Source organism: Perca flavescens, chromosome 9 (genome assembly GCF_004354835.1).
Source record: "Perca flavescens isolate YP-PL-M2 chromosome 9, PFLA_1.0, whole genome shotgun sequence".
Classification (NCBI taxonomy): Eukaryota; Metazoa; Chordata; class Actinopteri; order Perciformes; family Percidae; genus Perca; species Perca flavescens.
In genome coordinates, this window is record NC_041339.1 from 21,706,314 (window position 1) to 21,731,702 (window position 25,389).

Sequence of the window (25,389 nt, forward strand, 5' to 3'; positions counted from 1 at the left end):
CATAGTATATCGAAAGAAATTCATAAAAAGTCATAGTATAGTATGTCGAAACATTTCATAAAAAAGTCATAGTATAGTATGTCGAAAAAATCATAGTATATTATGTCGTAACAATTCATAAAAAAAGTCATATTATAGTATGTTGTTAAAAATTCATAAAATAGTCATAGTATAGTGTGTCGTAAAAATTTCATAAAAAGTCATAGTATAGTACGTCGAAATAATTCATAAAAAAGTCTAGTATGTCGAAAAATTTCATAAAAAAAGTCATAGTATAGTATGTTGGAAAAATTCATAAAAAAGTCATAGTATAGTACGTCAAAAACAATTCATAAAAAGTCAATTAATTAAAAATCATTAAAAAGTCATAGTATAGTATGACGAAAGACAAAGACAAAAAAGATTACATTTAACTTCATTGTCATTGCACAGAGTACATTTCCTGAGACAGTGAAAGGCAGATTAGCATCTAACCAGAAGTACAAAAAGCAATAAAGTGCAGAGTAATGTACAGACTTCATAAAACATGGAATTGATAGAATTTGGAATAAACAATTGAAAAAAATCATAAAAACTCATAGTACAGTATGTCGAAAAATTTCATAAAGGCATAGTCAAGTATGTCCACAAAAATTTCATAAAAAAAGTCATAATATATTATGTCGAAAAAAGTCATAGTATGTCAAATAAATCATAAAGTCATAGTATGTCGAAAAAAATCATTAAAAGTCATAGTATAGTATGTCAAAAAAATAGTGTCTAGAAAAAATTTATAAAAAGTCATAGTATGTCAAAAAAATCATAAAAAGTCATAGTATAGTATGTCGAAACATTTCATAAAGAAGTCATAGTATAGTATGTCGAAAAATTATATAAAAAAGTCATAGTATAGTGTCAAAAATTCATAAAATAGTCATAGTATAGTGTGTCGTAAAAATGTCATAAAAAGTCATAGTATAGTACGTCGAAATAATTCATAAAAAAGTCTAGTATGTCGAAATACTTCATAAAAAAAGTCATAGTATAGTGTGTCAAAAAAAGTCATAAAAAAGTCATAGTATATCGAAAGAAATTCATAAAAAGTCATAGTATAGTATGTTGAAAAGAAATCATTAAAAAGTCATAGTATAATATGTCGAATTATTTCATAAAAAAGTCATAGTATAGTATGTCGAAACATTTCATAAAGAAGTCATAGTATAGTATGTCGAAAAATTATATAAAAAAGTCATAGTATAGTGTCAAAAATTCATAAAATAGTCATAGTATAGTGTGTCGTAAAAATGTCATAAAAAGTCATAGTATAGTACGTCGAAATAATTCATAAAAAAGTCTAGTATGTCGAAATATTTCATAAAAAAGTCATAGTATAGTGTGTCAAAAAAATTCATAAAAAAAGTCATAATATATCGAAAGAAATTCATAAAAAGTCATAGAATAGTATGTTGAAAAAAAAATCATTAAAAAGTCATAGTATAGTATGTCAAATTATTTCATAAAAAAGTCATAGTATAGTATGTCAAAAACAATTATAAAAAGTCATAGTATAGTATGTCAAAACATTTCATAAAGAAGTCATAGTATAGTATGTCGAAAAAATCATAGTATATTATGTCGTAACAATTCATAAAAAAGTCATATTATAGTATGTTGTTAAAAATTCATAAAATAGTCATAGTATAGTGTGTCGTAAAAATTTCATAAAAAGTCATAGTATAGTACGTCGAAATAATTCATAAAAAAGTCTAGTATGTCAAAATATTTCATAAAAAAGTCATAGTATAGTACGTCAAAAACAATTCATAAAAAGTCAATTAATTAAAAATCATTAAAAAGTCATAGTATAGTATGACGAAAGACAAAGACAATAAAGATTACATTTAACTTCATTGTTATTGCACAGAGTACATGTACTGAGACAGTGAAAGGCAGTTTAGCATCTAACCAGAAGTACAAAAAGCAGTAAAGTGCAGAGTAATGTACAGACTTCATAAAACATGGAATTAATAGAATGTGGAATAAACAATTGAAAAAAATCATAAAAAGTCATAGTATAGTATGTCGAAAAATTTCATAAAAAAGTCCTAGTATAGTATGTCAAAATAATTCTTTAAAAAAAGTCTATAGTATGTTGAATTATTTCATAAAAAAGTCTTAGTATAGTATGTCGAAAAATTTCATTAAAAAGTCAGTATAGTGTGTCGAAAAATTTCATAAAGGCATAGTCAAGTATGTCCACAAAAATTTCATAAAAAAGTCATAATATAGTATGTCGAAAAAAGTCATAGTATGTCAAAAAAATCATAAAGTCATAGTATGTCGAAAAAAATAGTGTCTAGAAAAAATTTATAAAAAGTCATAGTATAGTATGTCAAAAAAAATCATAAAAAGTCATAGTATAGTATGTCGAAACATTTCATAAAGAAGTCATAGTATAGTATGTCGAAAAATTATATAAAAAAGTCATAGTATAGTGTCAAAAATTCATAAAATAGTCATAGTATAGTGTGTCGTAAAAATGTCATAAAAAGTCATAGTATAGTACGTCGAAATAATTCATAAAAAAGTCTAGTATGTCGAAATATTTCATAAAAAAAGTCATAGTATAGTGTGTCAAAAAAAATCATAAAAAAAGTCATAGTATATCGAAAGAAATTCATAAAAAGTCATAGTATAGTATGTTGAAAAAAAAATCATTAAAAAGTCATAGTATAGTATGTCGAATTATTTCATAAAAAAGTCATAGTATAGTATGTCAAAACATTTCATAAAGAAGTCATAATCAAGTATGTCAAAAAATTATATAAAAAAGTTATAGTATAGTGTCAAAAATTCATAAAATAGTCATAGTATAGTGTGTAGTAAAAATGTCATAAAAGGTCATAGTATAGTACGTCGAAATAATTCATAAAAAAGTCTAGTATGTCGAAATATTTCATAAAAAAGTCATAGTATAGTGTGTCAAAATAATTCATAAAAAAAGTCATAGTATATCGAAAGAAATTCATAAAAAGTCATAGAATAGTATGTTGAAAAAAAAATCATTAAAAAGTCATAGTATAGTATGTCGAATTATTTCATAAAAAAGTCATAGTATAGTATGTCAAAAAAATAATAAAAAGTCATAATATAGTATGTCGAAACATTTCATAAAGAAGTCATAGTATAGTATGTCGAAAAAATCATAGTATATTATGTCGTAACAATTCATAAAAAAGTCATATTATAGTATGTTGTTAAAAATTCATAAAATAGTCATAGTATAGTGTGTCGTAAAAATTTCATAAAAAAGTCCTAGTATGTCAAAATAATTCTTTAAAAAAAGTCTATAGTATGTTGAATTATTTCATAAAAAAGTCTTAGTATAGTATGTCGAAAATATTCATAAAAAAGTCAGTATAGTGTGTCGAAAAATTTCATAAAGGCATAGTCAAGTATGTCCACAAAAATTTCATAAAAAAGTCATAATATAGTATGTCGAAAAAAGTCATAGTATGTCAAAAAAATCATAAAGTCATAGTATGTCGAAAAAAATCATTAAAAGTCATAGTATAGTATCAAAAAAAAAAAAATCATTAAAAAGTCATAGTATAGTATGTCAAAAATTTCATAAAAAAGTCATAGTATAATCAAAACATTTCATAAAGAATAATCAAGTATGTCAAAAATTATATAAAAAAGTTATAGTATAGTGTCAAAAATTCATAAAATAGTCATAGTATAGTGTGTCGTAAAAATGTCATAAAAAGTCATAGTATAGTACGTCGAAATAATTCATAAAAAAGTCTAGTATGTCGAAATATTTCATAAAAAAGTCATAGTATAGTGTGTCAAAAAAATTCATAAAAAAAGTCATAGTATATCGAAAGAAATTCATAAAAAGTCAGAATAGTATGTTGAAAAAAAATCATTAAAAAGTCATAGTATAGTATGTCGAATTATTTCATAAAAAAGTCATAGTACAGTATGTCAAAAGAAAAAGAAAAAGTCATAATATAGTATGTCGAAACATTTCATAAAGAAGTCATAGTATAGTATGTCGAAAAAATCATAAAAAGTCATAGTATAGTATGTCGAAACATTTCATAAAGAAGTCATAGTATAGTATGTCGAAAAATTATATAAAAAAGTCATAGTATAGTGTCAAAAATTCATAAAATAGTCATAGTATAGTGTGTCGTACAAATGTCATAAAAAGTCATAGTATAGTACGTCGAAATAATTCATAAAAAAGTCTAGTATGTCGAAATATTTCATAAAAAAAGTCATAGTATAGTGTGTCAAAAAAATTCATAAAAAAAGTCATAGTATATCGAAAGAAATTCATAAAAAGTCATAGTATAGTATGTTGAAAAAAAAATCATTAAAAAGTCATAGTATAGTATGTCGAATTATTTCATAAAAAAGTCATAGTATAGTATGTCAAAACATTTCATAAAGAAGTCATAATCAAGTATGTCAAAAATTATATAAAAAAGTTATAGTATAGTGTCAAAAATTCATAAAATAGTCATAGTATAGTGTGTCGTAAAAATGTCATAAAAAGTCATAGTATAGTACGTCGAAATAATTCATAAAAAAGTCTAGTATGTCGAAATATTTCATAAAAAAGTCATAGTATAGTGTGTCAAAAAAATTCATAAAAAAAGTCATAGTATATCGAAAGAAATTCATAAAAAGTCATAGAATAGTATGTTGAAAAAAAAATCATTAAAAAGTCATAGTATAGTATGTCGAATTATTTCATAAAAAAGTCATAGTATAGTATGTCAAAAAAAAAATAAAAAGTCATAATATAGTATGTCGAAACATTTCATAAAGAAGTCATAGTATTGTATGTCGAAAAAATCATAGTATATTATGTCGTAACAATTCATAAAAAAGTCATATTATAGTATGTTGTTAAAAATTCATAAAATAGTCATAGTATAGTGTGTCGTAAAAATTTCATAAAAAGTCATAGTATAGTACGTCGAAATAATTCATAAAAAAGTCTAGTATGTCAAAAGATTTCATAAAAAAAGTCATAGTATAGTATGTTGGAAAAATTCATAAAAAAGTCATAGTATAGTACGTCAAAAACAATTCATAAAAAGTCAATTAATTAAAAATCATTAAAAAGTCATAGTATAGTATGACGAAAGACAAAGACAAAAAAGATTACATTTAACTTCATTGTCATTGCACAGAGTACATGTCCTGAGACAGTGAAAGGCAGTTTAGCATCTAACCAGAAGTACAAAAAGCAGTAAAGTGCAGAGTAATGTACAGACTTCATAAAACATGGAATTAATAGAATGTGGAATAAACAATTGAAAAAAATCATAAAAAGTCATAGTATAGTATGTCGAAAAATTTCATAAAAAAGTCCTAGTATAGTATGTCAAAATAATTCTTTAAAAAAAGTCTATAGTATGTTGAATTATTTCATAAAAAAAGTCTTAGTATAGTATGTCGAAAAATGTCATAAAAAAGTCAGTATAGTGTGTCAAAAAATTTCATAAAGGCATAGTCAAGTATGTCCACAAAAATTTCATAAAAAAGTCATAATATAGTATGTCGAAAAAAGTCATAGTATGTCAAAAAAATCATAAAGTCATAGTATGTCGAAAAAAAATCATTAAAAGTCATAGTATAGTATGTCAAAAAAAATAGTGTCTAGAAAAAATTTATAAAAAGTCATAGTATAGTATGTCGAAACATTTCATAAAGAAATAGTATAGTATGTCGAAAAATTATATAAAAAAGTCATAGTATAGTGTCAAAAATTCATAAAATAGTCATAGTATAGTGTGTCGTAAAAATGTCATATAAAGTCATAGTATAGTACGTCGAAATAATTCATAAAAAAGTCTAGTATGTTGAAATATTTCATAAAAAAAGTCATAGTATAGTGTGTCAAAAAAATTCATAAAAAAAGTCATAATATATCGAAAGAAATTCATAAAAAGTCATAGAATAGTATGTTGAAAAAAAAATCATTAAAAAGTCATAGTATAGTATGTCGAATTATTTTATAAAAAAGTCATAGTATAGTATGTCAAAAAAAATAATAAAAAGTCATAGTATAGTATGTCGAAACATTTCATAAAGAAGTCATAGTATAGTATGTCGAAAAAACCATAGTATATTATGTCGTAACAATTCATAAAAAAGTCATATTATAGTATGTTGTTAAAAATTCATAAAATAGTCATAGTATAGTGTGTCGTAAAAATTTCATAAAAAGTCATAGTATAGTACGTCGAAATAATTCATAAAAAAGTCTAGTATGTCGAAAAATTTCATAAAAAAAGTCATAGTATAGTATGTTGGAAAAATTCATAAAAAAGTCATAGTATAGTACGTCAAAAACAATTCATAAAAAGTAAATTAATTAAAAATCATTAAAAAGTCATAGTATAGTATGACGAAAGACAAAGACAAAAAAGATTACATTTAACTTCATTGTCATTGCACAGAGTACATGTACTGAGTGAAAGGCAGTTTAGCATCTAACCAGAAGTACAAAAAGCAGTAAAGTGCAGAGTAATGTACAGACTTCATAAAACATGGAATTAATTGAATGTGGAATAAACAGTTGAAAAAAATTTCATAAAAAAGTAATTGTATAGTATGTCAAAACAATGTATTAAAAAGTCACATTACAGTGTGTCGAAAAATGTAATAAAAAAGTCATTGTATAGTATGATAAAAAATGTCATTAAAAAAATCATAGTATATATAGTATGTTGAAAAATGTCATAAAAAATCATAATTTAGTAAGTCATAAAAATGTCATTAAAAAGTCAGTACTGTTTGTCATAAAAAATGATAGTTTAGTAAGTCATAAAAATTTCATGAAAAAGTCATAGTACAGTATGTCACAAAAATGTCAACAAAAAGTCATAGTATATTATGTCGTAAAAAAATCATAAAATGGCATAGTATAGTATGTCATAAAATTTCATAGTATAGTATGTCATAAAAATAGAAAAATCTCGTCATAAAATTGCCATAGTATGTCATAAAAATCATCACAAATCATAGCTAAGTATGTCATAAAGAATCATAAAAAAGTCAAAATGTCATATTATACAGTATGTCATAAAATGTCATTAAAAAGTCATAGTACAGTTTGTCATAAAAAATCATAGTTTAGTAAGTCATAAAAATTTCATAAAAAAAGTCATAGTATAGTATGTCACAAATATGTCAACAAAAAGTCATAGTATGTCATGAAAATGTCATAACAAAAAGTCATAGTATATTATGTCATAAAAATCATAAAAAGGCATAGTATAGTATGTCATAAAATTTCATGGTATAGTATGTCATAAAAAAAAATCTCATGTCATAGTATATGTCATAAAAATCATCACAAATCATAGCTAAGTATGTCGTAAAAAATCATAAAAAGTCATAGAATAGCACGTCATAGAATAGCACGTCATAAAATGTCATAAAAAGTCATATTATAGTATGTCATAAACATATAAAAGTCATAATGTAGTATGCCATAAAAATGTCATATAGTATGTAATAAAAAGTCATAAAAATGTCATAGTTTAGTATGTCATAGAAAATCATAAAAGGTCATAGTATTGTATGTCAAAAAAGTCATAAAAAGTCATAGTATAGTATGTCATAAAAATGTAAAAAAGTCACAATATAGTATGCAATAAAGAAGTCATATAGTCTAGAATGTCAAAAAAGTTATCGTATGTCATAAAAAAATCATCCACTGGAATTGCTAATTTTAGCAAACAGCACTAGCATTGATGAGAAAACGTAATTCCTACAACACTTGTGAGGTGCCACTAGTTGCCATGCAACCAGTAGCTTTCTACAAGTTTTCATTCCTAACCATGTAAGTTTTTGAAATGTAAGTTACATGAAAGTATTGAAATGGATGGCATATTATTCAAATATATGCTTAATAGAAACTGGAGCAAGAATATCAGTTTGAGTATTATACATCTAAAAAATCCTTTTGTACTATTAGTAACAACTTCAATCCAACTATCCAACTTGTAAATGTACTCAATTCTGCCGCAGCATTTTTTTTCTTGTAGTTTTTGGCCTTCAACCCAAGATCAAGTTTATCATCTTCAAGTGGCCAGTTTCCCCAACCTAAGTGTGATTATATTTGGTAAATTAAGCTTCATGTGGAAAAGTGGTTTGGGAAGCGTTCAGGAAATGATAACACAGGCAGTTGTTTTCTGCATGAAATGTATTGGAATGCCACTCGTTTGATTTTTAATGCGTAAGACTGGTGGAAAAACGTCTTTGCTGTGAAGAAAGTGGTCAGTGAACCAGCGTGTGTACATTATGGCCAGACATTTAGTCTAATCAACTCCTCCCTTCACATTCCCAGATACTTGGTCATGGAGGATTGTTCAACAACTTTATCGACTCCTCAGACGCTCCGAATCTTTCCTTTGACCTTAACGACCACATCCATCATCGTTATCACTCAGCACGTGATCCTGTGAGATGGAGGAAGAAGCATCTGCTGTTTTAACGATGCAGAACACCACGTCAGATTCGACACATCCAAAATATAGAGACTGTTGAGTCCACAGCTGAGGTACGAACTTTCTATTATGGGATCACATTCCTGGAGATGCTGTAACACCATGTAGCTCCACAGGAGGGAATGTTAAGTCACACTGCAACCCCAACACCCAACTGTTGGCTCTCTGTAAATTATAGAGTGTGGTCTCTACCTACTCTATCTGTAAGAAAAGTGTCCTGAGATAACTTGTGTTATGATTTGGGATTTGGATGTTGATGTAGAGTTGTCTGTGTGGAAAGTCTGCCTCTGTTCTTAGCCACGTCTCATACCTCAGACATACTCTCACATTTCTGTGATGGAGTGGACTTCATCCTCCTACCTCTGTTTGAATTGTAAACTGACACACGATAAGAATCAGTTATTCACCAAACAACCTTATGAAGCTCTGGTTTTCAGTTGTTTTCACACCTTCACGTTTTCCTTACTTACGACAAAGCATAGTTTTGCAGCTTTGTTCCATCCATGTGGTACTTCTACATTTAACACGGTGCTCCTGGATGTTTTGGTGCCATAGGCAAACTCATTCAGAGCCCTGTTTAAGCCATGCTAGCTGCGTGGCTCTATTTATGGCAACATCAAGCGATCCACCAATTTGGCGGTCCAAACGGAAATATCTCGACAACTATTGGCCTTTGTAGGAATCAAACCTGTGCTTACAAATCCATGACTCTTACCTCTGAGCTTAGACATGTGCTTTTTAGAAAGTGTGAAAGATTGCAGCTCTAAATTCCCTAAAGAGTACAACTACGAAGCACCATAGAAGGCAAAAAGGATCCCTTGGTTGCATGGAGGCACGCAGCCAACCAGCAGCGACTTATGTCTGTCAGTAAACCGACAAACCAAACATCAAGAAATGGAGGAGGAAGAGGAGAAGATTTTGTGTGAGCAGACGGAGCATGTAGTCACCGTCTGTGGATGCAGTGGTGATAACTGTGTCGAAGAAAGGATGGAGGGTTAAGCAAACAAGCGGACCCACCAGAGAGCTCAATGGTCAGGTCAGCGAGTGTGTTGCCTGCAGACAGGGTCGAGGTCTCGGAGAGTTTTTGGCTGGACTCAAGGACCAGCGAGTGATGCGCCGGTGGTCCGTGATAGAGATCTGGATTGAGCAGACTGTTCTGTCTCCTCTGAATGGAGAAACTCAGGATGTTGGTCAGGTGTTGGCCTCAGCGGCCTCCAGCTCGTACGTTTCCTTCCATCTGTGATGGTGAAAAGATAGCGACCTCCTGCAGCAGACTTTGAAGCAGCATGGAATTCATATAAACAGTTCCATTATGCTTACTCAGCCTACTCCTTTTTGGCCAGTATTCTTATGCCACAGGTTCACTTTTTGTGAAAAAAACACTGCCTCATCCATGTCCAAAAATATGGAAATCACCGCTAAGCTGTTGGAGTTCAAGATAAAATAAGATAAGACTTTATTGTCCCGAAGGAAATTTGTCTTGGACACATACAGTATCTGCTGTTTAGAAAGTACAGCATAACATACAGTAGTGCATACATACAATACATACACAGACTGTCACCAGTCCACATTCAGACACACACACACACACACACACACACACACACACACACACACACACACACACACACACACACACACACACACACACACACACACACACACACACACACACACGTCACAGGACACTGAACGAGTGCTAAAACAATTAGTCAATCAACGGATTATCTGATCAACCACACGCTTTATTTAAAAAATGCATTCATTAAAAAGGCAAAAATGCCAAATATTTGCTTTTTCCAGCCTCTTAAATGTGAGGATTAGAGGTCGACTGACACTGGATTTTTGAGGCTGATACCGCCGAGTCTTAAAAGTCTAACAATATATTAGCCAACATTCATCTTTTAACACAAACACATATCATTTTGGAAAGGATCCCTTAACTTTGGATATTAAAGATAGTTTATTTTATCGATTAATCTGCATGTTATTTTCTCAACCAAATAATCATGTGATCCACAAAATGTCCGAAAATGTCAGTATTGCCCAGACCCAGGAGTCCAAATGCTTGTTCTGGCCGACCAACAGTTCAAACAAAAACAATTATTTAATTTCCAGTGACACAAAACAGAAAAGCAATTTTAAGAAGCTAGAAATGGAGAATGTTTGGCACTTTTGCATGAAAAAATATCATAAAAAGAAAAAGCTGTGAACTCTGGTTGGCTAAAACAATCAGTTTCAGGTGAGTTCTGAGATTTTATAGCTGTAACCATTAATAAGTAGAAAGTTAGTTAGTTGCAGCAGTTACAGCAAAAGCACTTGTTGGTCATAGTTTAATGACATTTGTGCCACAGAGAAAGTACAGTTGGTGAAAGGCTGCAGCAGTATTGATTATGTATTATGCCTCAGTAGCACTGAAGAGTTCCTGACGAATCACCAGCTTCAGGAAGTACAAGTTCCCTGTCTCTCTGCCACATGCAGCTGCCTGTTTACTCAAACCCTGCCCTTCCTCGGTGTCTAAAGTTTACCGTGTTGACATTCACTCGGGCCTTCTGCACCCAGATAGGGCGACTGATGTCAAAACAGTCTGTAGAGTTATGTAATGCTCTGAGTCGGTACTGGCATCCGTCAGCAGCAGCTGGGCAGGACAAGTGGCAGGTCTAAGCACTGCATTTAATCCCTGAACAACACTTTATTAATGAATGACCTTCTTGAAGCCTCTGAGCTCTGTGCTTGAACTCCACAGCTGATGAGAGTTGTATGGACTCGAGGAACTATCCTGAGACTCAAAGTTTAAAGATGGGACTCCCTTCTCTTCCCCCAGCGACAGCAAATACTGTGTAGAGAAGAAAAAAATGCAGTGATGTCAGAGAAGCTGGCGTATCAGTGAAACAAACTGGTATATAGAGTTAAGATAAAAAAATAACCACATTTTGCTTATTTATAGCTTTGTCCGCCCAAATAATTAACTACTAATCATAATATTGTGTTGCACAACCATTGCCACTGGTTTATTAAAAAAATAAAGAGGCTTGAGATTGCTACCTTTTTTTGAGCAACAGCATCAATTAGTCAAATGATTGTTAGTCATTTTTGTAAGTAAAAATGTAATTGTAATGGGTCATGATTAATCGCTGGAGCTTATACAGTAAGTGCCTTGCTTAAGTGTGCCACAACAGTAAATGTTTAGGGAAGAGAGGGTTGGTAATGTACTCTTCTCTCACATGTTCCTCGTTGGTGTGGGTTATTTTAACCTGCAGCTGTCTGGTTACAAGCCTGTTTGACCTTTACATTCCTACTGTTTAGGTTAAAGGATAAGTATAATATATAGTATAAGGATAAGTTATAATTCCATATTTTTTATTTCAGATAAATCATGCAAAATGACCAAAACAAACTATATTTTTTGTCCATCTCTTAACATTTTCAGACTGTGTTACCCTGTAGTGTTTCTCTCAGCCACAAGCCCTTTGGTTCCCTAAAGAAATCTTTATTTAAAAAACAAGAAAAATAGAGCACCAACATATAGCTTCACTTAAAAAAAGAAGAAGAAGAAAAAAAAGAAGTAAGCTCAGTAACTTCCTAAAACAGCTGGGAACAGTAGTTTTTAGCAAAAACTGAGCTAACAAAGGAGCACCTTACTTTTGAAGTACAGTTAACCTGAATCAACTTTACTTTATCAATTTATTTTGTTATCTTGACTGAATGCATTTGTTCCCAAACGTCCCTCTCCACTCAAACATGTAGGATCAATTCATTGTTAGTATTGGTCTTTAAATGGGATTTGTTAACAATAAGATAAATCTACAATATCACCACACTCCTTGTTTAAATGTCTCATCACATTGGGTGTTTAGGGAGAACAGTGTTGGTAATTCTTCCTCATGTTCCCAAGTCTGGGAAAAGTATGCAGCAGGGTTACCACGGCCCAAATACTCTTTGGATTGGAGGAGCACTGGCTGAATGCTCCCTCAGTCTGAGAGGAGGTTTCCATCCTCTGTGTCAGAACAGCTGGACACCAGACCTCCCCAGCTGGGGAGACCTGCTGGAAATGCTGACGCCTGACAGCTCACCATGCTCTCTGGGGAGGCTTCACTCAGAAATGGAAGAACAAAAAAAAAAAATTGCCGGCTGCCCACTCTGGATACGCAGGCTGCTAAAGACAAACCAAACCGGCACTAGTTCTGGAGAAGGAAGCGTAGATCTGCAGCCTGGTGAGGGTAGTGCATGGTACAACGCGTTGTCTAACACCTCGGCCGCCACCACCTTTTTCCTCTCCTCGTCAGTGTGAGTGTGGTGGAGGATATTGTGGAATGAAAGTGTGCTCATAACACTGTGCCTATTCATGCCGTCAGTCCATTCATCAGCATTTAGAGAATACAAGCTGAACTGTTTGGATTCCCAGCACAAGGCCGCTCCAAAATGTGAAACCTGAAACTTTCTGTTCAGTGTGAACACGTCGGAGTAAATATTAGCAATTATGGCTGAAGATTTGGAGGCCAAGACTGTGCTGTGGAGCACAAATGCTTAAACAGAGCAGTGTCTCTGCCTGGATGAAGGCTTTTTCTTTTATATAATTTTTTCTCACTACGCCCTCCCATGTCTTTCAAATACCCAACTGTGGCAAGCAAAGCAAATGTACTCAAATCTACTGCTACTTTAATCTACTTTATACTTCTACTCCACTAGTAGAAATATACAGTACATAGGCATACTTTTACTCTACATTTATTTGACAGCCGGAGTTACAATGCAGGATTCTTACTTGTCTTTTTACATTGCTACTTCAACTTAAATAAGCCACTGTTGTCTTTTGCTGAGCTACGGCTATTGCGCGCAGCGCGCACGCACACACACACACACACACACACACACACACACACACACACACAAGACTCAGACTTTTAAAGTGTTAGAGATTACTCACACTTTAAATTATCTAATTGAATGAGAAAGTCAGAACCAAAAACATCTACACTGCCCAAAAGTTTAGAATCACCTGTTATTTTGTTTTTCTTATTTACTTCAATTGTGGCTAAAACAGTACACTTCAGACTATAAATGTATTATTTAAATGTGAAATAGTTTTTGCCCAAAAAGAAGAAGAATGAAATGATGACAGGAGAGAGTACTGTTGTAACTATTTTCAAATACCATTCCAATTTGAATTTGAAAACGATTGGGCTCTAAATAGTTGTTTTTCTTTGAGCCCTCTACAGTCTACTCAGTGGTTAGATTGAATATGTTTAAACTGGGATTCGTCAGAGTCCATAGTATATTCAGCTGATCCAGTTCCAATAGTGCTACCCCTAGGCTAACCTTCGGTTTCTGTTGCGACGGTTTAAGAATAACTTTGCTGAAGCAACAGCCTGTTAACTCCAGCTTATTAAAGGCTGATTTATTGGGCAGTTGACAAAGAAATAGGAACAGTTTCTGTTTAAATCTGAAAGCATTTTTATGCTAAGATTCCAGTTTCTTTAATCAATGACTGCTGAGGTCTTCTCTTCTTATTCAACTGTTGCTTAGAGGCATCTTTGACTCTTTCTGCCCTTTCTATTGTCAGTCTGGTTTAACCCTTGTACAGCACATTGTTATCCATGTACAAAACATTCCTTTTTTTTGCAAACCCTTCATAAATAAAAGCAATTTGTAAAGAGGTCTTTCTACACCCTAAGAGCATAAAAGACCATTCAAAAATATAGAGCCGTCCCCTCAGCCATCGAGCTTTTGTGGCAGAGATTCAACTTTTTAACGGTAATGTTATTTATTTTATTTAGTCAAACATTAACAGAAATTATTTCACAGTTCATCTTTCTCTTAAAAATAGTTCACATCTATACAATTTGCTATAATTCATCACCATCACTACTCCTCACCTAAGTATCTTGATCAAACAGCAGCGATCAGGCAGAACGAAGAATCTCCTCCAATCAGGTCTGCACATGAATCTGGCAAAAATATCTTCAACAAGTCAGCAAGTTAGTCAAATAAACAGTGACTTTACTTGCAGTAACTATTAACATGTTCCTGAAACTATAGTGTCAGTAAACGAAGTGAAGCAAAAAAATATTTAAACTTGGTTTTTGCATTGGAAGTAAGTGAAATGATCTCATCCAGCTGGCGTTTAAAAAAAGAAATAATAAGACTTCAGTCACCATTGGACTCGGTGACTTGTTAACATGAATACGTTCTGCAGTTTGGTCCCTGGCAGTCAGAGTGGCATTAATGGGGTTTGGCCCTCTCAGCGTTTGTTCACATGGTGTTTTTATTGAGGGAAACGTCTCCAGCAGCGGCCCTTCATTTCTCCACAGGCGAGCAGACCGCAGAATTCCTGGAAAAGGCCTGGTGGCCGATTCACAAAGCAAAGCCTGTGAGCCAGGCACAGACGGGCATCAGATGACCTTTGAACTCCGACATAAACTGGCATTTATAGATGGTATCTGGTGGAGACTCTGTAGCAAAAACGCACTGTGCTATAATAATAACTAGGCAGGAGTACCTCATTTTATTTGATCATTATTTTCTAACGTACTAAAATGAATTTAGCTTTTTATGTTTCTGCAAGTTTTTATTTCTTTTCTTACTACTGCACAGGGTTTGAACAAAACATGACAAATACCAATATCAGCCTCAATAGTCCAGTATATTTGAGGCTCCAATTCCTACACCGAGTTTCTGATATAACTTCTAGATCGAAACGTTTGAAATAATAGTTTTTGTGCATCAAAACTGCTGACACTTCTTCTCAAAGTTAGAGTTAAATGCAAGTTTCAAAATGGCCACCGTGGGAATAAAGTGAAAGTCTGTTGCCTTTGACCCTGCAGCCATTGACAGTAAACCCACAGCTGTGCTGCATAATCTTTATTTGTGTCATCCTGCTTCATCCTTCTTTGTCACATCACAGTTCGGACACACCATTTTGCGAGATGTAATGCGAGAAGAAGGAAGAAAACCACACTGACCCTCTCCTCTATGTTTCAGAAGGTTGTTCTGCATGTTTAACATGAGCGTGTCCGGTAGTATTGAAATGAATTATGATCGTGCTATCGTTGTTGAAAAAGAGATGTGTTTTCAGGAACATTAGTTTGAAGCAGACTAAACACACACGTTGGCCGGCTGTACACACACACAGATGACTATAAGTCATTTGAAGTGGTGGGCACTACTGGCCTGCATGCCTCTCATTTAAAGAGCAGCAGAAATAAACACGCTGTAATTATTAAAGGTGGAATGGGACTGGGTAATATATCCACAGATGTGTATCAAGATTGGCACGGGGAGAAATTCATGACCTCACCAGTGTACATTAATGAATGAAACCTCTTTGTTTAAAATAATAATTTCCATTGAAGTTTAGGGTTAAACAAAGTCTGAGCTGAGTTTAAAATTAGAGCCTTGTAGGTTTAGTTTATTTGTTGTGACTTAACAGGTGGAGCGATAAAAAAATGATAAACTGCTAAAAACTATACACACAGAGCAGAGACACATCCCGAAAAAAAAAATTATAGTAGGATTTATGTGAGGCTTTAAACCAGCTTCACAAATAAAGTGAAGTTGCCTTTCAGGATCCTCAGCTGCACAGGTCAAGATTAGTTTGCCTTCAAATATGAAAGACTGAAAGCAGCCCTCCCCCTGCTGGACAGATTCCACTGCTGTTTTCTAAAAACTTAACCCAGTAAAAGGCCTAAGAAGTATTAACAAACAAGGAAAACACAATGTGATGAAGTTGAAAAAAACAAAATAAAAACATCACTAACAAAATGAATTTGCATGGGAGCTCCTGTAACACAGGTCAGGGAAGAAGACACTATAAAATGTGACCCTCAAATATTCAGTGAAAGGCCTCTACAGTGTGGACAATTAGACATTCTACTCTAAACCACATACAAACATGTGTACTAGTATAAATATAGGATATTTTCTGCCTGTGGGACACTGTACTGAAGGACATTTGCACAGTTTTAACAAGATGTTCATCTGCAAATGTAACTCTTGTTTCAGTACTTAGACACATTTTTATGACAAATAACTGCAACTAAAATCCAGTGTTGGAAAAATCATCAAGATCCTGATTCTTGGCGTTTGTGTCTCACATTAAAGTTTAGTCTTTGACTCACACTCTCATTCAGCATGATATACAAAGATACAAAATAGCTGAAATTACACATTATGAGCATCAAATGCAGAGAAGTGGAAGTGAAAACAAGTATTTTTAGACCCTCTCATTATTTTGAATACAATATAATGAAAAGAGCCTGAAGTGGATAATTATCTTGTTTATAAAAAGTAGAGATGGTCCGATACCGATACAGTCTAAAACGTTGGTATTAGTATCGGGAAGTACTGAAGTTTATGCACCAATCCAATACCACGTATTAAAGCCCTAAAGAAAATCTACGTTAAAGTAGTTTATTTATGTTCTTTTTCTGTTATAACTGACTGTCAAACTGGAGAATAAAAGAAAGTTCTTGGCATTCATTTTTTGTGTTTGTTCATGTTTCACAAAGAGTTTAATCCGAGCCAGACTGACAACAAAGATAGAAATCATATCACATCCATACAGGGATAGTAGTATACAGTTGTTAAACATAATAAAATATATGACACACTGGTATCGGATCGGTACTCGGTATCGGCCGATACGCAAGTTCAGGTATCAGAATTAGTATCGGGAAGCAAAAAATGGTATTGGGCCATCTCTAATAAAAAGCAAAACATAATGGGACAATTTTGTAATAATGTTCGTAGACCAATTGCACAATGATGAATTACTGCCTTGCTCTTAATTAAGAGGAAATGCTCCGCCTTTGAGAGGAGACTTGTGACTCCTTTGAAGGAGAAAATTCTAGAAACCTTTTTTGCCTTGAATTATTTTGTGTGTTTGTGTGTATTGACACTATTTATTTTCTTTATTTCTTCTAGCGTATCATTTGATAACTCCCTTACAGAAACTAAAATGTATGTAGATGTGTTTGACTTCATCTTCGTGTGGACATACTTCAGGTTTTTAATGAGTATTTGAAAACAAATTAATGACAAAGTACTGAACAAAGAAATCCGCCCAGGAGAGCAGCAGAACAACATTATTTTCACACGAGCAACTTAAAGTAAACAACCTAAACAATTTCAAATACCTGTTGGTGGATTATGGCACCAGCACTCAACTTTGTGCTGACAAACACATTCCTGTTACGGTTGTAATTAAACCTTGAAATAAAGCAAAAAAAAAAAAAAAAAAAAAAGAATACACATTTGGTGATGAATCCTCAGTCCATATGTATTGAAGTTCTTACATATTACAGGTAGAATATACAGTACATGTATACTGGTATACAGACAGGCAATATAAAATGGGCTAAAATTACTGAAGGATACAAAGAACAGCATATACAAAAGCTTATTTAACGATTCAAGTACCACTAACTTTATACTTCAGTTCTGAGTTAAAAAGCAACTGTACAAAATGTACAAGAAATGTATCCCATGTTGCATTGGCCAAAGGTTTGCTCTGCGCTTCTTATAATATCTTATTATAAAATGTCAAAGAGAAGTTAAAAAAAAAAAAAAAAAAAAAAAAAAAAAAGTCAGATCCTAGTCAGAAAGCATAAAATCTATCAGGAAAGTTGCAGAATTTATTTCTGGAATTTCAGTGCAGCTGTCTGAACTAAATGAAACTCTTTAAGTGAAAATGTTTCTTTAACAACGCATCACATGAACTGCTAGGGGCTCTACAACTCAAGTCTTACACCTTTACAGAATTTCCACAGAGTGTAATATTTCCTAACATATCATTTTGCAGACTGTACGGTATTTCTGTAAAGTTTGACTTTACAGGTCTGTAATTTCCAAAATTATTTCCTGAAAAGTTTACTTGAAATGTCGATGTAATTTGCTGCTATTATAGGGAAACAAAGACAGGGTTTAATAATTACATGTCCAATTATTGACTAATGTCAATAATCTGCCTGCATAACAGAGTATTGTAGCTGGTCAGTATTGGTCAGCTGAACATGAAAACGTAAAATTTGTCAACAGGAACGTGAGTTTGTTTGGCTGCGCTCTAAAAAGAGAAAGCGGCTACTTTCTACAAAAAGTAACCGCACTTGCTGTTTCCACGGGTGTTGCCAGATCAACCAGGACTGAAATCTAAAGTCGTAACTTAGTTTTAACTTTAAGTTTCCAATACTAAATGAACATTTACTTGGGTTTAATGGAGCTTCTTTCAGGGAAAATTTCCTATAATTAACATCAAATTACAGTTATTTTCAGGAAACTTCCCATAAAATTGTTTTAAAATTACAAAACTGTACAATACAGGGTTACTGGTATTTCTAGAATCAACAGGAATAAAATGGCCGTATATACCATATAGGTCGATATTATCGGAGAGTTCTTTAAAGGTTCTATATAAAAGATTTTGAACAATAATATTGCAGCAAACAACTATTTGCTATGTAAAGATATAGTGGAGCAATGGCATCCTCAGCAGAGAATTAAGTCACTCCCTCTGTGAGTTAGCCTGGTTGACTGAGGTAACTGAGAGTGGGTCTGGGGAAAGTTCATTCACAGCCCATTTCCAAAGGGGCGTCACCAACAGATGCCGATCAAATGCCTCTGGGCGCAATTGGACCAATCAGACCAACGATCCGGGTGACGTAGCAGCGTCAGCGGCACCAACGGGTCGCTGTGCTTCGGTGGCCGTCATGTTGAATGTAAACAATATACTGCTCGCTGTCGCTGCACTATCGTCATCGTGTAAAGCCCGCCTCAACGGTTGTGATTGGTGCCTCGATTTGGAAAAATTGGAAATGGGCTTGAATGGGCTTCTTGGCCAGACGGACTTGCAGAGCAAATCTCAAATTTGCCAGAAGTTCGTCAGGGTTTTCCCAGGCTATCTGTGAGCTGTGATCCGAGCTTCTCTGTTTTGGTAGCCGGGCCGGCTGCGTGTGCACGTTAGTGCATGTGAGTCCCTCCCTTTGAATGCCCCTCCTCGCGATTATAAAGAGACTAAAGGCCCTGACACGCCAACCCGACGGCTGACCGTCGGCAGAAAAGGCAGTCGGACTGATCAGTCGGCTCCCCGAGGTCCAAAAAGTGCCTCGGGACACACAGAAGTGACGCTGACTTGAGCGTACGTTCTGCGCGTGCCTGAGACGGAATACAAAAAATTTTAACCGGAAATGACGAACGAGTCACGTGGGTCTGGCTTCTCCAGCTGACCGATAATGGCGGCTTGTTCGAAATACAATCTCGTGTTTTACGAAAATAGTTCACTGAAACAGACCTCACCAGGCTGTCCGGCGGCCGATTATCGGGTTGGTGTGTCAAGAGAGTGACCTCCCACACAGCACTGTCAAAGGGAGCTGGCAGAGTGCAGTTCAAGGTTCAGCTGAAGGCGACAGTGCCTAGTGTACTTACCTCGCCACTTGACATTGTTCACAAAAGATTAACTTTATTCCGTTAATCTCGTCATGTGTTCAGGGGCCGCTTTTTCTGTCTTGCTGAGAACATGAGGGGGGGCTGCCACACCCATTTCTTTTGGTTTGAGATGCTGGTGCTCTAGTACAACATCCATCTGAATGTCCTATATAGGACCTTTAACTCTACATCTTATTAATATAAGCATGAGGCTGAATCCTCAAATTAACGATCATCTCAACACGACTGAAGCTATATTTAATTCCACAAAAATAAGGACTCTGAAGGGCTGATTGCTCACTGGCATGTACTGCTGGTACTGATGTGGTGCCAGGACAAATTATTCAGAGGAAAGTGTTTCAAAAATAACTACCATTTAAAAATAAAAAATCATCTATTAAACATTGCAGACCAGCAATAACAAATTCAACAAGTCAAAGTTTTACCATCAAAACTGGTAAACATCAGTGGCGATTTAAGACAAAGGGATTTGTGCAAATAAGTAAAAGCATAATGTCGTGTATACGCTGCTGAGAGTTCATTAAAGCAAAACTTTGATATAAAAAAGATGCCTATGATCATAAAGAGAATCCTATTGAAAAGGAAGTAAGCACTTAAACATTTAAATGAAGTATTTAACAGTCTGTCATGCACTTGCCTCTTTACAACTCTGATGCAACACAGCTCTTTTTTGGTAAAAAACACACTTTTGTTAGGAAGTGTGACATAAGATTAAAATAGCCTTGATGGCAGCTCTACATTCAGACTGAGTTCAATTATTATTTAGATTTTTCATGACTTAGCAACTCCTTTCAAAGGCTTCAACACTGTACCATTCACGTAGTGTGGTCCTACTGGAAGCACAGTTTAAAAATAGAAAAAAGGTGAGGTTTGCTGTTCACAGCAGTTAACCTTCACTTAAATGAAGTGCCTTTAACAAGGGCTGTAAACACAGCTGCAAGAATATAATTTGATGAAATGGAGCTTCGGCCACATTAGATATCGTAACATGAGTCCAGCTGTGGCAGCAGCAGCACTGACCGGCTTTAATGCTGAATGATGCTGGACGACGTCTTTCCATGGACATCTTTTTGTCTGTCTTGGGTTGAGAAGACAGTGTTTCTGAGTGCTAGTGGACGGTGTTTCTGTTGCGTCAGGGTCGTTGCAGATCGTACTGCTGGTATCGGTTCAGCTTGTCCGGGTCGTTGGAGGCCATGTGGGTGAAATCCTGGAAAATGTCCTGGTAGGTTTCATCTCCTGCAAGAGAAACAAGAACACAAGATATCAACAACAACAACGGCAAAACATTACAGAGGAGTCAGACAGAGCATTGGTTCCATTCATTTGTTATGCACAATTATCTTTTCTGACTTTCCTCAAATTTTTTTTTTTTTTCAGGCCTTCCAATTACACAATCTGAGAGGGAAAAATCTCTTTTGTTAAACGACTCACAAGTTATGTTTCAACTAAGGCACTTCTAACCTGTGGTGAGCGGTCACAGTAGACATTACTTCATTTTAAAATGAGCCACAAAAAGTTTGGGAACCACTGAGATAGAGAACAGGGCTGCATAATCATCATATCAGTAACTACGTCTCTGCCGTGGCACAAGACAACACAAGTGTTTTCTGTCCAGAAGGAGACAATGTATCATTTAATAACACATAGTAATACCTTTCATCAGTAAAATTGTAACTAGTCAGAAAGTCTGAAATTTGAAACACTTTGTGGCACTGTGGCTAAGAAAAGGTAAGATGATGATATAATAACAATCCCTTCAGCACCACATCAAAGTCTGAGTTTGTCTCCCTCCTGACTACATCAACCTGCTGCAAATAAGTTCCATTAAATATTGTAAAATAAAATATTACTTGCATTAAGACGAGAAACATTTTAGAGATTAAACTGTGTTGCAACTGAGACGCAAACAAAATAATGTAGAAAACCATTAATGCCTCATCGTGCAAGAGGATATAATATCAACAGTGTTGTGCCGAGCGGAGAGCTCGTGCACAGTGACAGTATCATCAGAACAAGAATCAAAAAGGAAAAGTCGGCCATACCTGTCATAGTGTCGGCGTGGCTCGAGATATAGACAGAACAATGCAGAGGCAGAAAAGATGGGAAAGAACAGTAGAAGCAAAAGACAAAAACAGCCAGAGAGCTTTTCAATTTAGCAACTGGAGATCGACTCAGAAAGAAAAGACAAGCCCACATAGATTCATTTTTGTTACCAACTGTATTGTGTTTAAAGTGCAGGAGTTTATGTACAAAAATACAGTTGTGTTTGCCTCTCAGCACCCCAAAGAAAAAAAGAACAGAAGAAAGGCACACAACTCTGGGGAGGAGAGTGAGAAAAGCAAAGCAAAATACAGAACCGAGAGAGTGAATTTACAGAGAGAGAGAGAGAGAGAGAGAGAGAGAGAGAGAGAGAGAGAGAGAGAGAGAGAGAGAGAGAGAGAGAGTAGATGAGAGTAATAAAGGAGAGTGTGTTAAAGAAGAGAGAGAGAGCCTCCTCTTACACCCGGAGCAGCGGTTCTCAATCTGTTTAAGTTTCAAGAGTAAATCTTCTCTTTTCAGGTTTTTAAATTTTTTAGAAGACTACAGGAGACAAATACTGATTAAAGAAAAAAATATACAAATATTAAAAGTAGTATCATTACGTTTAAAAAAATAAACATACTTCCCCGGATTTCGTACATTGATGTTAAAATGCCCCCAAAAATCAAGCCGTAGGCTGAGAACCACCGCTCTGTAGCCTACTTCTTCCACACACTCAATCTGGTAGAAACACTTGAGCCGAGGGAACAGTCACTTTAATAAAAAGGGAGACGTGGATTGATGAGGTTAGTCCTCCCTCACATTCATTACCCCTGAATGTTCCTAATCAATCCCATCATTCATCAACTGATTGGAGGCGCTGATGACGAGGCCCTCGGGTCTCAAAGAGGACGGCGCCGTGGCAAATCCCCTCGCAAAGCTAAACAACTTGAGGATCATTTAGTGACTGGAAGCACATACTTCAGACTCTAATCTGCTCAAGACAAAACTCCTTCTGTTCCTCTCATGGTCATTGCTGATGTGTCTGCTGCTGACTTTTATTGCAACGACAGCAGGCGATCGTTTCGGTAACATTCCCTAGCAACAAGCATTGCACACGCTAAAGAAAAAAGAAGAAGAATTCATTCTTTATCATTCAGGTCCAAAACATTCCCGACTTATTTTTAAAAAGTGAAAAAATGACCACGGAGTATATCCGCTTTAAAAAAAATAAAAAGCAGCATTCAGGCTAATAGCATAATATATAATTCTGGCTACGTAAAGTGGCACATCTAGCCCTCGATATACGATGCTTTACTCGTGGACATTTCTGAGCGCAGCCCTCCCTCCTGTGGTCAACACACAAAGATACACGAGTCCCTTTACCCTCCGATCTAAGAGTTTTCAAGAAACGCCATCAGCATCTACTCTAAAGGACACAAGAACTTCCTTTACCTGTGAACACAATCACTAATCTCTATTGTAACTACTGAATGCACCCCCTCGCAAGTCAGCCATTTAAAACATCACATACTGTTCTCCCAGCACCAGGGGGCGCTGTTCCATCAATCAGAAATTAACATTTAATCAAAGTGCTTTTGTGCCCTCCCAGGATTTGGGGCTGCATGGAGCGGAGGACATGGGATGAAAGTGGGGTACGTTTCAATAATTCCTTACCTATCAATAAAACTCCAGTGAGCTTCGACTCTCCCATATAATTAAGATAAATATAAGCTAGGACCAGCAGGTGATAAGAATATATACACTGTTACATGTGGATATTTTCCTACACTATTGCACTTTTTGCTTGACGATGTACCACCCTCTGAGTAAAAACCCCACTAACATTCGATACAATCAACGCAATGACAGTAAAAGGCCTTCATCATCTTACAATTCTGGATTTCCCGCTATTACAGGCAATGAGCAAGCACACTTAACCGACTAATAACCAAGACACAATATTGTCATAACAGGAAGTAAATACCATACAATCAACAATAAATAAATAAGGATGTTAACACAGAGCCCCTCGTGGCACTCACCCCTGTGCAACCAGTCAATCTAATCATTTACAACATATACAGTAAGTATACTTATTATACAGTTCCTAGAATTATAGTTATAAAAGAAAACTCTTCTAAAATAGACTTCTGCCCAAGCATGTCACAACAGCAAGATGCATTATGTTTGGACAACGAACAGTTCAAATAAATAAACAGACCTTTACAATGGTTAAGACTTCAAATAGGAACCATACAATTGCAGGACATTGTACAGTAGTTGCATAACCATTAATAGGAATGTGCATAAATTACTTCTGACAGGACAATTTCAAATGAAACTTAGTGATTTATAGAAACACCCTACGCCTCTCCAGATGGGTCAGATAATTAAAAACAATTCTAAAGTCACGATTATTGCCTGATTATCACTTTGAGGTAACTGGATACTGTTGGCAGTTACTGGGTAGCTAGAGACACAACACTAATTGAAAGCCAAAGAAACTAATTTCTCATTAACTGCTATGAATCACTGAACACCTCTTATACAGTATAGAGGAAATCTGCAAAAGTTTTTAAACTTAAAAAGGGAATAAGTACAGACTACCTCATAAAAAGTGTATGTTTCTTTTAATTTTGTGCTATCAATTATTTTACATTAATAAGTAGTAGTAATAGTCACTTAATGGAAAACTGAGAGTCGATGGCTTTAACCCTGTCACATTAATACAGTATAGCACCTAACGTTATACCACACCAAGGTGCAGCTGGCCCAGCACCTGGCAGGAGCTGGGACATTAAGATGAGAGTTGCACTCACAATACAGCAGGACACAGGAGCCCAACTGACAGAGTTGGACTCAGTTCACTCTAATCAGTGGATCAAATTTCCCCTCACCTGGAGGTCTCTTAATAAAAATGCGGCCTCCAATTTGTAATCAAACCACTGAGAATAAATTGTCTGGGTTATCTTGGAGTGTTTCAGTCAACTGACCCCAACTCAGAAATCTGGGCTTTACATTTCCTCTGACAAGTCTGGTTTTACAGTATGTGGCCCCTTTCTTTAAACAAGAGCAAACGGTTAAGTTTCGTCCAACTGCAGGCTAATAAACTCCTGCATGCACTTCCTGTACTGCATCTCGGTGGGGCTGTTGGTGTTATATTGACCTGACTGGCTGTAGGGCCCCTCCGCCTCTCGCATCTCCTCGTTCATCTTGGCCAATCGCAACCTAGGGAGCAGGTTAAGGAACAGGAAGTGACAGATTAGCCACAGTTAAGAGATACAGTCAATAATCAAATCAAATTGTTACTCTGTTGTCGGTGGTTTTGATAACCCTTCTTGCAGAAATACTCAGCTCTGATAAATAACAGCACTATTACAGGTCACTGTGTTATGCCTAGAGGGAAAAG

General features: G+C 34.7%; 1 protein-coding gene across 5 annotated transcripts in view; it reads right to left on the reverse strand.

The window, feature by feature from the left end:
* Nucleotides 1-19,336: 19,336 nt before the first annotated feature.
* LOC114561115 (arf-GAP with coiled-coil, ANK repeat and PH domain-containing protein 2) overlaps nt 19,337-25,389 on the reverse strand; it is a 60,537-nt gene continuing 54,484 nt past the window's right edge. For 4 of the 5 annotated variants that reach the window (XM_028586839.1, XM_028586838.1, XM_028586840.1 and 1 more), the window contains 2 exons: nt 25,147-25,208; nt 19,337-21,194 (listed from right to left, as the gene is read on the reverse strand). In XM_028586839.1, the coding sequence (XP_028442640.1) occupies nt 21,091-21,194; nt 25,147-25,208 (166 nt within the window). In that variant the 3' untranslated portion in view covers nt 19,337-21,090. Of the gene's footprint in view, nt 21,195-22,157; nt 25,209-25,389 lie in introns of those variants that run through there. The other variant, XM_028586837.1, reaches the window with a different exon arrangement.